Source organism: Camelina sativa, chromosome 3, assembly GCF_000633955.1.
Source record: "Camelina sativa cultivar DH55 chromosome 3, Cs, whole genome shotgun sequence".
NCBI classification, from domain to species: Eukaryota; Viridiplantae; Streptophyta; class Magnoliopsida; order Brassicales; family Brassicaceae; genus Camelina; species Camelina sativa.
In genome coordinates this window covers 20,195,932-20,209,974 of record NC_025687.1, presented here as the reverse complement: position 1 = coordinate 20,209,974, position 14,043 = coordinate 20,195,932, and the positions used below count along the sequence as shown (strand labels likewise).

Below are 14,043 nucleotides of genomic sequence, written 5' to 3'. Positions count from 1 at the left end.
AAAGAGTAAGATAGATAAGACTACCTACGATTTGTCGATACATTGTTGTATCATCCAAGTCTTTTCCATCATAGGCACACAACTTCAAATTTGGCTCCATTGGTGTAGTGATTGGTTTACACTCAGCTAACCCAAACTTCTGAATGAGATCTCTTGCATATTTCTGTTGACCAAGAAATATGCCGTCTTTTGTTCTTTCAACTTCCAATCCTAGGAAGTGATTTAATTCACCAAGTTCTTTCATTTGAAATCGAACAAACAAGTTTTCCCTTGTCCTTTGAATCTCGCCCGTGTCATCTCCGGTGATGATTATATCATCGACATATACAAGAATAATTGATAATTTTTCTCCTTGAATCTTCACGAACAGACTCGAATCTGATGGGGCAACATGATAACCACTTTGGACTAAAAACTCCGCAATCTTCCCGTACCATGCTCTAGGCGCCTGCTTTAAACCATACAAAGCCTTCTTTAATTTGCACACATACTCTGGTTTTTCGTGATTTACGAATCCTTGGGGTTGATCAATATAAATTTCACGATCAAGTTCTCCATTTAGAAAAGCGTTCTTCACATCCATCTGCCATAAATTCCATGACTTACTTGCGGCTAGTGCTAGTAGCACACGAACTGTGGTTATCTTTGCCACTGGACTAAATGTCTCATCATAGTCTATACCATACTCTTGAGAAAATCCACGTACAACTAATCGGGCCTTGTATCGTTCGATTGTACCGTCTGGAAGAGTTTTCAGCTTGTAAACCCATTTGCAGGATATTGGTTTAACACCTTCCGGTTTAGGCACTAAATTCCAAGTTTGATTTTGTTTTAGTGCCAAAATTTCTTCTTCCATAGCTTTTCTCCATTCTGGATTCCTTGACGCTTCTTCGAATGTAGTTGGCTCTTTAACTTCAGCATACGCAGCATTTATGTACTTTGGATTTTTACGTCTTTCTCTTATAGACCTTCGTAGTTGAGGTTGTACTGGCTCCACTTGTTGTTCTTCTTGTTGAGTGGTCTCCACTTCATTTGGTGTTTCATGAACACCTGTTTTCCAAGGGCTTCTTGACTTGGATCCAACGTTCGATTGAGGTGACGGTAACTGTTCTTCTGTGTCTTCATTGCCAGGAGACGATTCTAGTTGTAACTTCGTTTGTAATTTTTCTTGCAACTCATGCGTATCTGGTAAAGCTACCTTGTTTGCCCACCACGAAGATGCCTCATCGAATACAACATTTCGTGAGACATATATCTTGTTTGTATTGGGATCACAACATCTCCAGCCTTTCTTTTGTTCGTCGTATCCCACAAAAATGCAGCGAATGGCCTTCTTGTCAAATTTACTGCGATCTTCATCGGCAATAAAAACATAGCACACACATCCAAATACTCGAAAGTAACTGACCGTTGGTTTCACATCATATAACTTCTGAAATGGTGAAACAAACTCCAATCTTGGTTGTGGCAGCCTATTGGTGATATAAACACCCGTCTTCATGCATTCTGCCCAAAATCTTGTATCAACGTTCTTAGCGTGCAGAAGACTTCGACAAATTTCTGCGAGGTGGCGATTCTTTCTTTCGGCTACTCCATTTTGTTGTGGAGTTTTTGCACAAGTGAGTTGTCTCCGAATATTAACCTCCTTAAGGTAGTTGTTAAACTCGTTTGAAGTGTATTCTCCTCCATTATCAGTGCGTAGGCACTTGATCGTTTTACCGAGCTCACGTTCTACTGTGGTCTTGAATTCTTTAAATTTTTCTAAAGCCTCATCTTTATGCTTTAGAAAATAAACCCATACGTATCTTGAAAAATCATCAATAAAGGTTATCAAATATTGATAACCACGTGTTGATGGTTGTTTGATTTTTCCCAGCAAATCTGAATGAACCAGCTCCAACGGCTCCTTAGCTTTAAAATTTGAATCCTTGTAAGGCAATTGATGTGCCTTACCATATTGGCATCCTGCGCACACAATCTCATGGTTCATCTCAAGTTGTGGGAGTCCCTTCAACATCGACTTCTGCATCATAATCTTTAATTTGCTGTAATTGACATGTCCGAGTCGTGCATGCCACAAGTCGCCAGTGTCACTTCTCCTCGTTTTTTCAACATAGGCTTCTTCTGCTGACATCACATAAATAGCCCTCATTTTTGGTCCTTCTATGAACGGTGTGCCAATAATTTTTAATTCTCGATACACCTTCACATCTTCTGGACCAAACAGTACGTAGTTGCCTGCACTTGTGAGTTGGGGTACGGATAACAGGTTCTTCTTCATTCCTGGGACATGGTAAACATTTCGAAGTTGAATTTCTTCATGTCCATTCTTTTGTGGTAGATTTGTCTCACCAACATGGGCTATTGGCAATTGTGTGTTATCAGCTGTTATAATAACACGATCTCCATTGTATTTTGTGATGTTCACTAATTTTGACACATCTCCTGTCATATGATTTGAACACCCAGAGTCAACGATCCAATCATTTTTGTAGTCGACTGAGTGATCGCATACAGCGGTGAGTGCAAATTCTTTTATTGAGTCTTCCTCTCTTCCATCATCAAGATCCACTTCCTCCGCAAAGAAAGAAGTTTCAAACTCCCAATCTTCTTCTCCATGTCCTTCATTCTTTGAACTTGTGGCAGCATTTCCTTCAACTTTCTTTGACCAACAATTTCTTGCATAATGTCCCTTCTTGCCACAATGGTAACATGCATCACTTTCATTATTATTTTGTTGCCATCGATTCTGACCACCTTGATTATTTTGAGCTCCTCGAGCTCCCCCTGATTGGAAACTTCTCTCATGGTTTCCTTGAGCATCTCGTTCTTGTCCGTTGAATCTCCCGGTACCACGTCCGCGTCCTCGACCGCGACCTCGACCACGTCCTCGACCACGACCATAACCATAACCTTGGTCATTTCTCTTATTGGTGAATAAAGCTGTCTCTTCACCATTGGTTGGTCGGCTAAGTGTGGGTTTATCTAGATCCTCCTCATTCATTAGCAAATTCTCTAGATCTGCTAAAGTTGGCTCGGTAGCCCAGCCCCGAGTTGCCGTAATAATACTCTTGTATTCTGGCTTCAGACCATGAATGATAATTCTTTTCATTCTTGTCTGAGTAATAGAATTTTCAGGATCTAGTTTAGAAATCTCATCACAAAGAGACTTCACTTTTGAAAAATATTGACTCACGGTCATATTCTTCTGGGAGATAGACAAAAGCTCATTCTCAAGCCTTTGTAATTTTGCGTCATTCTTCTTCGCAAAGATTGCCGTCAATATGTCCCAAGCTTCTTTTGGTGTTCGGGCATCTTTAATCCGTTGTAGAAAATCTTCTTCTACAGCCACGGTTAAAGCATACATGGCTTTACCAGCCTTGACCTTCCACTTCTTTAAGGCGTCATGATCACTCGTTGGTCTTTGAGGTGCAGCATCTTGTCGTACCGGTGTTGAGGTTGAGGTGTCGGAAGTTGTATCTGTGCTTCTTGCTTCTCTTGGTGGTGTCGTCTCAGCTCCGTTAACGATATCCCATAAATCTTGTCCGAGCAAATAAAACTTCATGCGAGTACTCCATGACCCATAATTGTTGTTATTGAGCTTCTCAATAGAGGTAGTAAAATCCGTCATGATTTTACCAAAAGCTTCCAAATAACAACTAAACAAATATATATTAGAGTTGGTCGGATCGACTTCGCTCTGATACCAAATGTTGAGAAATTAATCGGTTTAATATTGGGTTAAAGTATAATTGGTATCTTGTAAATACACAATTTATAAATTAACCACAAATATATAAGCCAACTAAATAAAACACTCTTATATTTATTTGTAAATCACTCACAATACAAAGTTTATAACTTATAGTAAAAACACTCAAATCTCACACCACTCGTTATTTTTCCAAACCTCACACACTCTCTTATTTATATGTTGCTTAGTATTGCAACTTCTCTTTATTATATTGGATGCTATGGGATGATTTGCTCTCGCTTGATCTCTCTCTATTTATAGGAAGCTTGCAGCCCACTTTTGTTGACAAACATAACAACCACCACTTCTTATTTCAACAATAGAAGCACCGTCCTATTTAATTACCTTCTCTTTTTGACTTTCAGTAAATCTTTGTAGCACATGTGAAAGTGATGATGAATTACTTTTAACAGGGGAACACACTGCAATTGCAAACACGATTTTGTCATCACCGCAGGTAAACGTTTCTGATTCAGGGCTCAACATATCATTGGAACATCAGAAAGATAATTTAATTTTGAGGAAGGGGGAATCAACGTTGATGATAAGCTATGGAGATGGTTTGATCAAGCCAGCCGAAATACCTATTTTCAATGGATTTTATCCGTGTATTTGGATTTCAAAGGTTGAAAGATTCTTTCGTTTTTCTCAAAATAATGACGTGGAGAAGATACGTTTGGTGTCGTCGCACTTGGAAGGAGATGCTTTGAGTTGGTTTAAGCATGTATCTTTCACAAATTGGAAAGATTTCAAGTCACAATTGTATGTTCGGTTTGGAAACATCAATCCTCGAGGCCCTCCGATACAAACTTCTGCTTATGAAGTGGTTTTGGTAAAATATTCAATGCAAGAGTCAAATTCAGCTAAGAAAGAGAATAACTTCCCTGAAGAGAAACCTTTGACTGAGAAAGAGGAATCTGTTTGTGTGAAGAAATTGTCTCATCAACAAGCTTCAGACTTGGAAGTAGCTGGCAAAAGATTTCGGGAAAACATTAAGATGGCTTCGGTAAAAGAAAAAGAACGACTGAAATCAGAGAAGAAGAGGAGATTTTTGAAAGCTTGGAGGTTTAAATTCAAAGATAACAAGTCAGAGTCAAGAAAATTGATCAAACATCAACTCTTTTCTAGTGAAGATGGTAAGTCCATCGGTTTTTTTTTACATGCTACAGTTAGATTAGTGCAGAGGAGGAGAAGGTTTCAGAGCCTTAAAAGGCGGAAGCAAGCTGCCATGTCATTGGTGATGTCCAACTTGAGGATGATGCAAGTTTCAAAAGGGCTGAAACAGCTTATTTATGGGGATATGCAGCCATTGCAACATGCCATTGGCGGAGTAAATCAGCATTTGGTTCTAGATGAAGCCGGATCACAAGAGCATGCTATTACAAAAGTTGATTCTGTTTTGGTAAATTCAACTAGTGTTAATGTGAAGATTGTTGATAAGGCACAAGAAGATAGAGTGTGTTTAGTAGGTGACTGGAATTCTTTCTTTTCGGTTTGGCATCGTTGGCGAAACATGGACTTGTATCAAATTTGCTGGCTGAATCAGCAATCTCTACAACAAATTAAGGAGAAGACTTCAATCCAGAATGACGGAGGTACTCATGAGGAATCGATTACACAATTATCTCACCAGTTTGTGGCACTTTCACATCTTCAGGTACCAATCTCTACTTTGGAACCTAGCCATAGAAATCGAAGTGCCTATCTAGGTGTTCTTGAGCGTTTTCCATCTGCTAGTATGAGGAAAACTAGTGCTTAGTCACTATATGGTCTTGAATGTGTCAATGGCAAGCAACATACATACCATGTGTTTGATGGATTGTGTGTGAGAAGAAAAAGATTAAATCACCAGAGGAAGCTGAGTTTGTCTCCCAAAACCTGGATGTTTAAGTTCAAAACAAGAAATCTGGAGCAAAATACGAGAATGGGACAGAGGAACAAGTCACATAAGCCAAGGTTGCGGTTCACAAGGATGTTAAGATGGGACTCAAGAAGCATGCCACATCTTCTTAGCGTGTATATGCAGCTCATGAACAAGAAACATGAAAGAGAGCATGGAAACAAAATGTTCCCTATACACCAAACTTTCCAAGCTCTAGTTGAAGTGGCAGTTCTTCATACGGAGGGACAGCAACAGGTATTGGAACAGTTTGGTGACACACTTGGTGAAAAGGATAGACTAGTGTTGCACTCTAATCTTAGAGATGAGGTCTTACAATCAGTTAAATGGAGGAACGAGTGTGACCTGCAAGCTAGGACAGCACCATCGTTGGTTTTTGGATATGGGTTTGCTGTCATACAAAGAGCGATGCAATGGATTTTTAAGAAACATAAGTTTCGTAAGAGCTGGAACTTCAAGTACAAATAGCAGGAATACAAGCGAGGCAAGTCCAACAGCTTGAGGACAAGCTGCATTTCAAAGGGGGAGAAACTAAGAGTTTGAGAAAGACAGTTGTTTGTGAGCTACTAAGCAGCTTGTGGGCAAGCTGTTTAAAACGGGGGAATATTGATAAGTATTGAGAGAAAGGAGCTTGATGTTGAGCTGGCAGCAGAAAGGAAGAGAAGGAGAAGTTAGTTAGCAGATCATGAGGATCACTATAAATAGAAGAGAGAGTGTTTAGTAAAAATCATCCTACGTGATCAGATTGTGAGATTTTGTTCGAGAGCCTGCGTGCTCTGTTCATGGTGATAGGAGAGGAGCATTGTAACTCTTATCTTATCAGTTAGGGTTCATCGTTGTATTAGGGATTGAGAAGAGATAAGAGAGAAGAGATCACACCTTCAAATTTATCGCTTTATCGGTTGTCAAAAAATTCAGACTCCTGAACAAAGAATAAAACAAGAGAACATACACTTGTTCGTTTCTCAAACTCAATCTCTAAAGAACCAATTCCATTTCTGGTTACTCGAGTACTCTTGAGGACTAACTCAACACTCCCCTTTTGTCAAAGCGGCTTTTGGAAACAAACCTGAAGGAAGGACTGAAGTTTCGCTCGATTTTTTACCCCGGGGAAGGGTAAAGATTGAAGTTTGTGATGCAAGTCATGAGATCTTGATTTGTATTAATGATCGTCCGGTTAATGATCTCTAAACTTGACAAGCTACGAAGGAAAGCTTGGGATTATTAGTTCGAGATTGAAGGAAAAGAAGTGGAGTATGAGGAGATATGGGTTTTGGATACTAGTTTTGGGAGTTCTTAGGTAAATGTGAAAGAGATTAAAATAATGGACTCAAAACCGTGGGGTTCTTAAGCAACGACGTCGTAGCACTCGCTGATATAGTGATATGAATCAAATTTGCCTATCTCTCATAAATTACAAACAAGGACTCCAAAATTCTCTCCTTACCATATTCGACCATTATTTATTTTCCTATTCCGATTACTAGAGAGTTGAATTTAAAGGATGATCCAACGGCTCTGCTGAATATGAAAAGTCACAATGTGAGGAGGAAAATTGAGAAAGTCCACTTTCATGTTTATGAATCTTTAGTTTTTTATTCCTTAAATATTATATAAACAACTCTTAAACATACCAAATTTTTAATGAGTTCACTCCTTCAAACAACGAACGGTACATTTTCATTCATAAAGTTGTTTAACTAGATCACTAACATATTGAAAAAACATCACACGACGACTTATTTCTTCATCGACCGCCATTAATACAATAATATGCTGAAAACAAAGTTTTTGTTTTGTTTTTAATTAATCACATGACAACTCTTTCTGATCTCACCATTAAAACCAGTAAGAGGTTGAATGTTCCCCATGTTAACCATCGACCTTGCGAATTGTTGGAAGAAAAGGCTCTCGTCTTCTGCGTAAGCTTTAACTAATGCAGCAGTCTTGCCTACGTTGCCAGTGAGAAGCACTTCATCTGATGTCAATAAGCCTTTGCCCCATAGGAGGAGCTTGAAATATGTGTTGTCGAATCTAGCAGGAGAGGCTAAGTCTAGAGGTGAAATGTTGTTGTCGCCGCCAGATGGTGGACAGATCGATCTTAAACCATAGTAGTAGGATCTTTCTAGTGTCTCGTCTGGTTGGTTATTACCGTTTTGATTGTATAGCCTTTGTTTGAACGTTGTGCATCTCGCTACTCCAATCGTATGTCCTCCTACAAGATTTTGGTTTTATTCAGTTTCATGTTCGGTTTGGTTTCTATTCAGTGTAAAAATGTTATTATAACAAAAGAAGAATAATACCTGATAGGGAAACAAGGTCTTCTTCGTTCAAACCTTTGCGTTGGAACATGTTTAAGAGGTTCTGAATAGTGGAGTTTGGTGCAGGAATGTTCGTGTTTGCGCCGTTGAGGCTCGCTGTCCTCGAGTCTCTTCTCCCTAGTGGAAGCTCCCATGATGGTCCACCGCTCTGTATTGAACCACAAAAATCAGAAAAACTAAGCTATTAAAGTCGTAAGTGCACAAATAGGTTCTCTTGAAGGTCTCTTTATTTTACCAGTACAGTTGAGCCACGGGCAGCAAGAGCTAGAATGTCGGCACAGGAGACGACTTGAGGGCAAACTTGCTCTAGTTTGGCTTTGATCTCATCTATGACTTGAAACCCTCTAATGGAGTTCTTGTTTGGTCCTGCATTCTTTTCACTTCTTATGGTAGCACTATCATCCAACAGGATTGATGCATCACATCCCTGTTTACACGCAAAGTGTTTAACTGTTAAGCTAATGATACACATAAAGGGGGGGAAAAAAAGGTCATCATGACTTTTACCTGGACGAAGCAGTCGTGGAAGTGAAGTCTGAGTAAAGATGCTGCCATTCTTGGCTCTTTAGCTATGGCTTTTTCAAGTACAGTCATGACAATCTCATCAGCTTGTGGGCAAGAGAACTGGTAGAATTGTGGGTAAAGACTTGAGGAAAAAGTTCCTCCTATGGGGCGATTACTTCTCCATCCAAATCCTAGACCTGGATGAGCAACAACAATATCAAAGGAGAACATGGCAAAGAGAACAAGACCAGGAATAAGCATTGAGATAGCCATTTTTGTTACTTGAGTGTTTTTGATTTGAGATAATAGTAGAGTGGTGGGTGTTTTATACTTGAAGAGATTTTCAAAAAGCTAACTGCTCCCAGTTTACCAAATCCTATAATATAAATTGTAAGTTAAGGAGAGAGACATGGTCAACTTATCCTTAACATACCTCCTCTTTGTCTTTTTTTGCAGTCTTGTACCAACTCCAAGAACGAAATACATGTGCCTAACTTTCACATGTGATCCCAACAAAAACGCCTTGTACCACTGTTAGGTAAAGTCTTTCAACCATAAGCATCTGCACAATCTAACCTCCTTGTGTGTTCTATCATTCTATGAGAGTTGAACATTGAAAATGATAAGTGAACTGCTACACTGAGAAACAACTCTTTACCAAATAAAGATTTCCTTCATTTTATTATCTACAAAATAAGACATTAAGCAAGTTATATCCACTCTGCATCTGAGTCGTTTGGTTACGAAACAAGACCAGAGCAATATAATACCTACATACAGTTTGGTTCAATGCTACAGAATATTTAATTATGTTTTGACCCAAGTGTTTCATGGTCTGCTTCAGAATGGATTCTCTATTTGGTTACTAACCATATAAACTGCTTCAACAAAAAGAAAACATCAAAAGAGACGTTAAAAGTTCAGAACCGATGGTACAAATGTTGTTATAGCGACACAGTTTTGTGTCTGGTATAGAAAAAATAACACTGTTTTGTTCAAAGCTTTTAACTTAAGAAAGGAGCTACAAAACCCTAACACTTTGTTACTTTTTCAGAAAGTGCCTACTCGTTCAAAATAAGCAACGATGTTGAGAATCTGATAGCTACAAACCAAACAAATGCATTGCCAGCGATCAGAAACCCACCATCATGATTTGTATCATCATCACTCACTTTTCTTGGATCCATCGCTTCCATAAGTGGGATTCGAGGTTTCAGATGAAGCTAAACTAGAGCTGTTAGCAGATTGTGTAGAGGGAGAAGTATCTGATGATGCCTCTGTAATTCCAGCCGAGTACTTTTTGATCCTCAAAGAAATTAAAACACTTGACAATATCCCAAGCACAGGGAAAACATAACCCCAAACCTGACTTTTCTGCTTTCCGGCTACAGAAGCCACAGCCATACCAGCAAGGCTACCGACTGATGCGTTCTGCAAAATCATCGGGAGGCAGCCAATAACTGTAGGGAACAGAAAATCAGCTACAAACCGGACTTCAGTGGCTGCCAAAGCGTAGTTTATGACATAAGAAGGAATGGGCGAGAACCTTGCAAGAAGAACAAACTTCCAACCATCACGCTCTACTCCTCTCGAGAGTATATTGAAGTATTTGTTTCCCTTAGCCCACCCAGTTGCTCTCGTTGAACTCTTGAAAACAAACCTGACAATACAAAAAAAAACGTATGAGAGAATGCAAAGTGTTCTTCTTCCAAGAGATAAACTTGAAAACTAACATCCTAGTTCCATTCTCCATACATTACCATCACATCCACACAGAAATGGATTATAGAATCTGAAAAGGTATGTATAAGGTTTCAACAATGGTGTACACAACACAGGAGAATCTAAACCATCTCCAAAAGCAAGCAGAGTGTGTTAGCTAAGCTATGAATTGAAGCATATAGTTTTCTAAGAAGCCATGTGAGGATCCTTGATTTGAATCCAAATCAATCAGAACAAATTCGTACACTATAGCCACACAAAAACGATCCAGAAGCTCAATTTGAATCAAACACACAGAAATGGATAAAAGACGCAGAGGAGAGGAGATGAAAGAGACCTGCCGATCCAGAAGGAGAAGGAAGCTGCGAGAACTTTGGCAGAGAAAACACAGAGAAGAGCAGGGAGGAATCCAAAGAGCATAGAAGCACCAGCTTCAAAGAAGACGGCGTGAGGGAGGCATAGAGCTAGGGTTACGGTGTGGACCGCTACATAAGTCGGAATCGCCCAAATCCCGAGCCGATCTGACCATTCCTTCAGCGTTTCCAACGCCGCTTCTTTGTTCCATCCGTATCGAGTGGTGCCTTGTCTCACGACTATTGCAATTATAGCCACCGTGGCTGCGATCACCAACCATTTCTTCATCCCGGAGCTCAGAGATCGGAAGAGAAAGAGAGCGTGAACGGACTCAATTTTGTTTTGCTGCCTGTGATTAAAAAATGGGTAAATTGGTAAATAAACCCTCAAATTTTCAATGTTTTGCAAATAAATCCTTTGATCTACAAAAGTTGCAAAGAAGACGTTAGACTATTAAAACTCACCAGGAACACCACAATACTATAGGGGAAAATGTAAAAAAAAAAAGCATCAATTTATCAAAAATAGTAAAAGTATTTGTAATTAAATAAAATATATAATTATTATTGATTTTTCAAATAATTTATGAACTGACTCTAATTTTCACAAACTTGAGAAGATGAGAAATACAAAGACTTTTTAATTTGGGAAATTTTTAAAAATACTATTTTTTCGGTGACATTTTTCAAAATATTTTTTTATGGTGTATATTTTTAAAAATACATCATTTTTAATATATAAAATGACTAAATTCTAAATCCTAAACCCCAATTATTAAACACTAGACCCTACAAATTATACCCTAAATGTAAAATAGAGAATCTAAACTTAAAAAAATTCTAAATTAATTTAGCATATTGTAATTGTGTAAAAAAAAAGAAAAAAAAATATTCAAAAAAACTATTTTTATAAAATATATCAAAAATGTATTTCTAACAAATTATTTTTTAGTTTGCTCAATACCTATCATAAATATTGCAAAACTGAGTATAAGTTTTAGATTTTAGTATTAAAACCTAGTAGCAAAAAATAATTTTTGATATTACTTTGCATAAATAAGTAAATAATTTTGTAAGTAAGAAAATTAGTTGGTATATTTTTGTGAAATTTTTTTACATGTTGATTTTTTTTTTTTTTTTTTTTTTTTTTTTTNTTGATTTTTTAAAAATTGTTTTATTGAAAAGAAAAGTGAAGAGATAGATATATATGGTTGTCGGACGATTTGGCATCCTCTTCCCCACAAAGGCATAGAAGAAGAGAATGTTAGTTCTTCACACTCCCGCCGGACCTGTCTCTGCCGTCAGATTCATCACCAAAACCAATCCTTATGCTTTCTCTTCTTCCGATTCATGGCTCGTCCCCGCTCCTCACACTCGCCGGCGAAAACGCGTCGTCCTCGCTGTCTCTAACCCCGACGGAAGCGTCAAGTCCAAACCCACTACTACTACTACCTCAGCTTCTCAAATCCCTTCTTCAGGAGATGAAACAGTTTTCGTGGGTCAAGAGAACGTTCCTTTAGAGGGTGTGATTCAATTCGATAAGCCATCATCTTCCACTTCATCCTCTAAGTTCACCAAATGGGGGTAATAAAAACTCTTACTTTACTTTTGGGATTGGTTTGCTTTTTGCTTTTGTTATCTCAATTTGTGTGTAATTTTATCTTCAGACGTGTGGCGTTACTTGCTGGTGGAGATGTATTGGCTTTGCTTATCTTCTCTGCTATTGGGAGATTTAGCCATGGTTTCCCTGTTTTTTCCATTGACACTCTCCACACAGCTGACCCTTTCATTGCTGGTATTGGTTCTTTATCACCTACTCTTTTCAGTTTTGCGTTTCAGAAGCTTTGTTCCTAATAAAAATGGAAACTTTGTGCGGCAGGGTGGTTTCTGAGTGCATATTTCTTGGGAGGATATGCGGAGGAAGGGAGAGGAATGAAGGGTCGGTCTAACGCCGTGGTTGCAGCTGCGAAATCGTGGATTGTTGGAGCTCCGGTAAGGCTTACATCAACCAATGTGAAAAAGCACCAATCTAGCTAGTGATATTGTTTGACATGTACCTTTTAGGGATGTTAGCGTCTCTGTTAATTAATGAAAGGTTGTTCCTTTCATTGCAGCTTGGAATAGTCATTAGGTCAGCTTCATCGGGTCACATCCCGGCTTCTAGCTTTGTGTTGGTGACGATGGGAAGCACCGCTGTTTTACTTATTGGGTGGAGAGCACTGTTATTTAGTGTGCTTCCTACAGAGTCCAAGAAGAAAGATGATACGTATCGGAAGGGTAGCGCATTCGAACTATTTGAGGTCTGTGAATGCAATCTCTATTTCTTGACATTAACAATTATCATGTAGGTGCTTGTATGATGTGATAAAATAGTAAGACAGAAATTGCATTTGTTTAGTAAGCTGGAGCCTTTGCTTACATCTGCGTCATTATTTATCATGTCAGTTCAAAGGTGATACTAATGATGTCTGAATTCATTTATGTTGCTGCAGTTGCTTACTTCATTGATAAGACGGTGGTGAAGGAGCATCCGTAGACGTGCCGGCGGATAGAGGTTGAGATTCAACATGCACAAAATTGTAGATGTACTTTGGCACAGTCGCCAAGAGATCATAAATAGATGAGTGTTGAAAAATTTCAGGACCAACTGTAATATTGATATAGTTGCAGTGCGCAGTGGAGGAGAAAACAACGATGAGAGATGAGTACTTGTTATCTCAAGTCATTGGGTATAGCAATTCATACGATATGTTTTAAGTTGAAGATGTTGGTTAGCTAGTGTTCGAAGACCTCATTGGAGGCCAACTTTTTTTGGTTAAAACTTTTAATGTGGATGCATGGTAAATCAAGATTCCTGCTCATTTTTAAATTTTTGTAAAAGCTAAAAACTTTTAATATTTATAATATTTTAAACTTTTTGAAAATTTTAAAATTAAAATATTTAGAAATGTTTTAAAAGTGTTTATTTGCTCAAATAAAACATTAGATTAAACCAGATGAAACTTATAAATTTGGACGGTTGATAAATCAAGTTTTCCTATTCATTCTTAGATGGAAGCGTATTAGTTTTATTTATTCTGAACCATTGTCTAAATCTTTTTTACCCTATGTGAGACATTGTACATATATTTTTTATTTAACTTTTGTTCCTCAAAAAACTTAATAATATAGAAAACAAATGTTAATTAGTGAGATGACTAACCTCTATTGGTTGTTTAAAATCCTATATGGGCAGCTTAAGCTTTTATTTAGTATAGATTTCTTAGGCATCTACCATTGTCTTTACATATTCGGTTAGCTTAGAGGCTCTTTTCGAGTTGGCTAAAAGTTTTTAGCTTTAACAAAAATTTAAAAATGACCAGGAATCTTGATTTACCATGCATCCACATTATAAGTTTTATTCGGTTTATTCTGGTTCTTTATTTTAAAGAATATAAACAATAACAAAATTTTCCAACAATTTATATTACATATACAATTGATTTTGGG

General features: G+C 38.0%; 4 protein-coding genes across 5 annotated transcripts; 2 read left to right on the top strand and 2 right to left on the bottom strand.

The window, feature by feature from the left end:
- LOC104777597 lies at window positions 4,175–5,722 on the top strand. The gene has a single exon (XM_010501875.2). The coding sequence runs from the start codon at window positions 4,296–4,298 to the stop codon at window positions 5,511–5,513; it is 1,218 nt and encodes a 405-aa protein (XP_010500177.1). The 5' UTR covers window positions 4,175–4,295; the 3' UTR covers window positions 5,514–5,722.
- On the bottom strand, window positions 7,312–9,270 carry LOC104777596 (peroxidase 9). Of its 2 annotated transcripts, XM_010501873.2 has the most exons (5): window positions 8,913–9,270; window positions 8,483–8,676; window positions 8,211–8,402; window positions 7,958–8,123; window positions 7,312–7,869 (listed from the first exon to the last, which is right to left on the bottom strand). In XM_010501873.2, the coding sequence occupies exons 2-5, from the start codon at window positions 8,567–8,569 to the stop codon at window positions 7,457–7,459; spliced, it is 858 nt and encodes a 285-aa protein (XP_010500175.1). In that variant the 5' UTR covers window positions 8,570–8,676; window positions 8,913–9,270; the 3' UTR covers window positions 7,312–7,456. The 2 variants fall into 2 exon arrangements, with proteins under 2 accessions (XP_010500175.1, XP_010500174.1); XM_010501872.2 differs by lacking the exon at window positions 8,913–9,270 and having other exon boundaries at window positions 8,483–8,789.
- On the bottom strand, window positions 9,387–10,934 carry LOC104777595. Its single transcript, XM_010501871.2, has 2 exons — window positions 10,539–10,934; window positions 9,387–10,139 (listed from the first exon to the last, which is right to left on the bottom strand). The coding sequence occupies exons 1-2, from the start codon at window positions 10,841–10,843 to the stop codon at window positions 9,644–9,646; spliced, it is 801 nt and encodes a 266-aa protein (XP_010500173.1). The 5' UTR covers window positions 10,844–10,934; the 3' UTR covers window positions 9,387–9,643.
- On the top strand, window positions 11,769–13,425 carry LOC104777594. The gene is made up of 5 exons (XM_010501868.2): window positions 11,769–12,138; window positions 12,222–12,349; window positions 12,434–12,546; window positions 12,669–12,854; window positions 13,047–13,425. Exons 1-5 carry the CDS (start codon window positions 11,816–11,818, stop codon window positions 13,074–13,076), a joined length of 780 nt encoding a protein of 259 aa, XP_010500170.1. The 5' UTR covers window positions 11,769–11,815; the 3' UTR covers window positions 13,077–13,425.

Excerpts from the sequence above, each read along its gene's own strand:
- LOC104777595 (XM_010501871.2), bottom strand. The coding sequence starts at position 10,843 with ATGAAGAAATGGTTGGTGATCGCAGCCACGGTGGCTATAATTGCAATA. Across the intron at positions 10,140-10,538 it reads TTCTCCTTCTGGATCGGCAG|GTTTGTTTTCAAGAGTTCAA; the intron begins GTCTCTTTCATC and ends TTGTATTGTCAG.
- LOC104777597 (XM_010501875.2), top strand. The coding sequence starts at position 4,296 with ATGATAAGCTATGGAGATGGTTTGATCAAGCCAGCCGAAATACCTATT.
- LOC104777596 (XM_010501872.2), bottom strand. The coding sequence starts at position 8,752 with ATGGCTATCTCAATGCTTATTCCTGGTCTTGTTCTCTTTGCCATGTTC. Across the intron at positions 8,403-8,482 it reads TCCACGACTGCTTCGTCCAG|GGATGTGATGCATCAATCCT; the intron begins GTAAAAGTCATG and ends GCGTGTAAACAG. Across the intron at positions 7,870-7,957 it reads AGACCTTGTTTCCCTATCAG|GAGGACATACGATTGGAGTA; the intron begins GTATTATTCTTC and ends AAAATCTTGTAG.
- LOC104777594 (XM_010501868.2), top strand. The coding sequence starts at position 11,816 with ATGTTAGTTCTTCACACTCCCGCCGGACCTGTCTCTGCCGTCAGATTC. Across the intron at positions 12,350-12,433 it reads AGCTGACCCTTTCATTGCTG|GGTGGTTTCTGAGTGCATAT; the intron begins GTATTGGTTCTT and ends TTTGTGCGGCAG. Across the intron at positions 12,547-12,668 it reads CGTGGATTGTTGGAGCTCCG|CTTGGAATAGTCATTAGGTC; the intron begins GTAAGGCTTACA and ends CTTTCATTGCAG.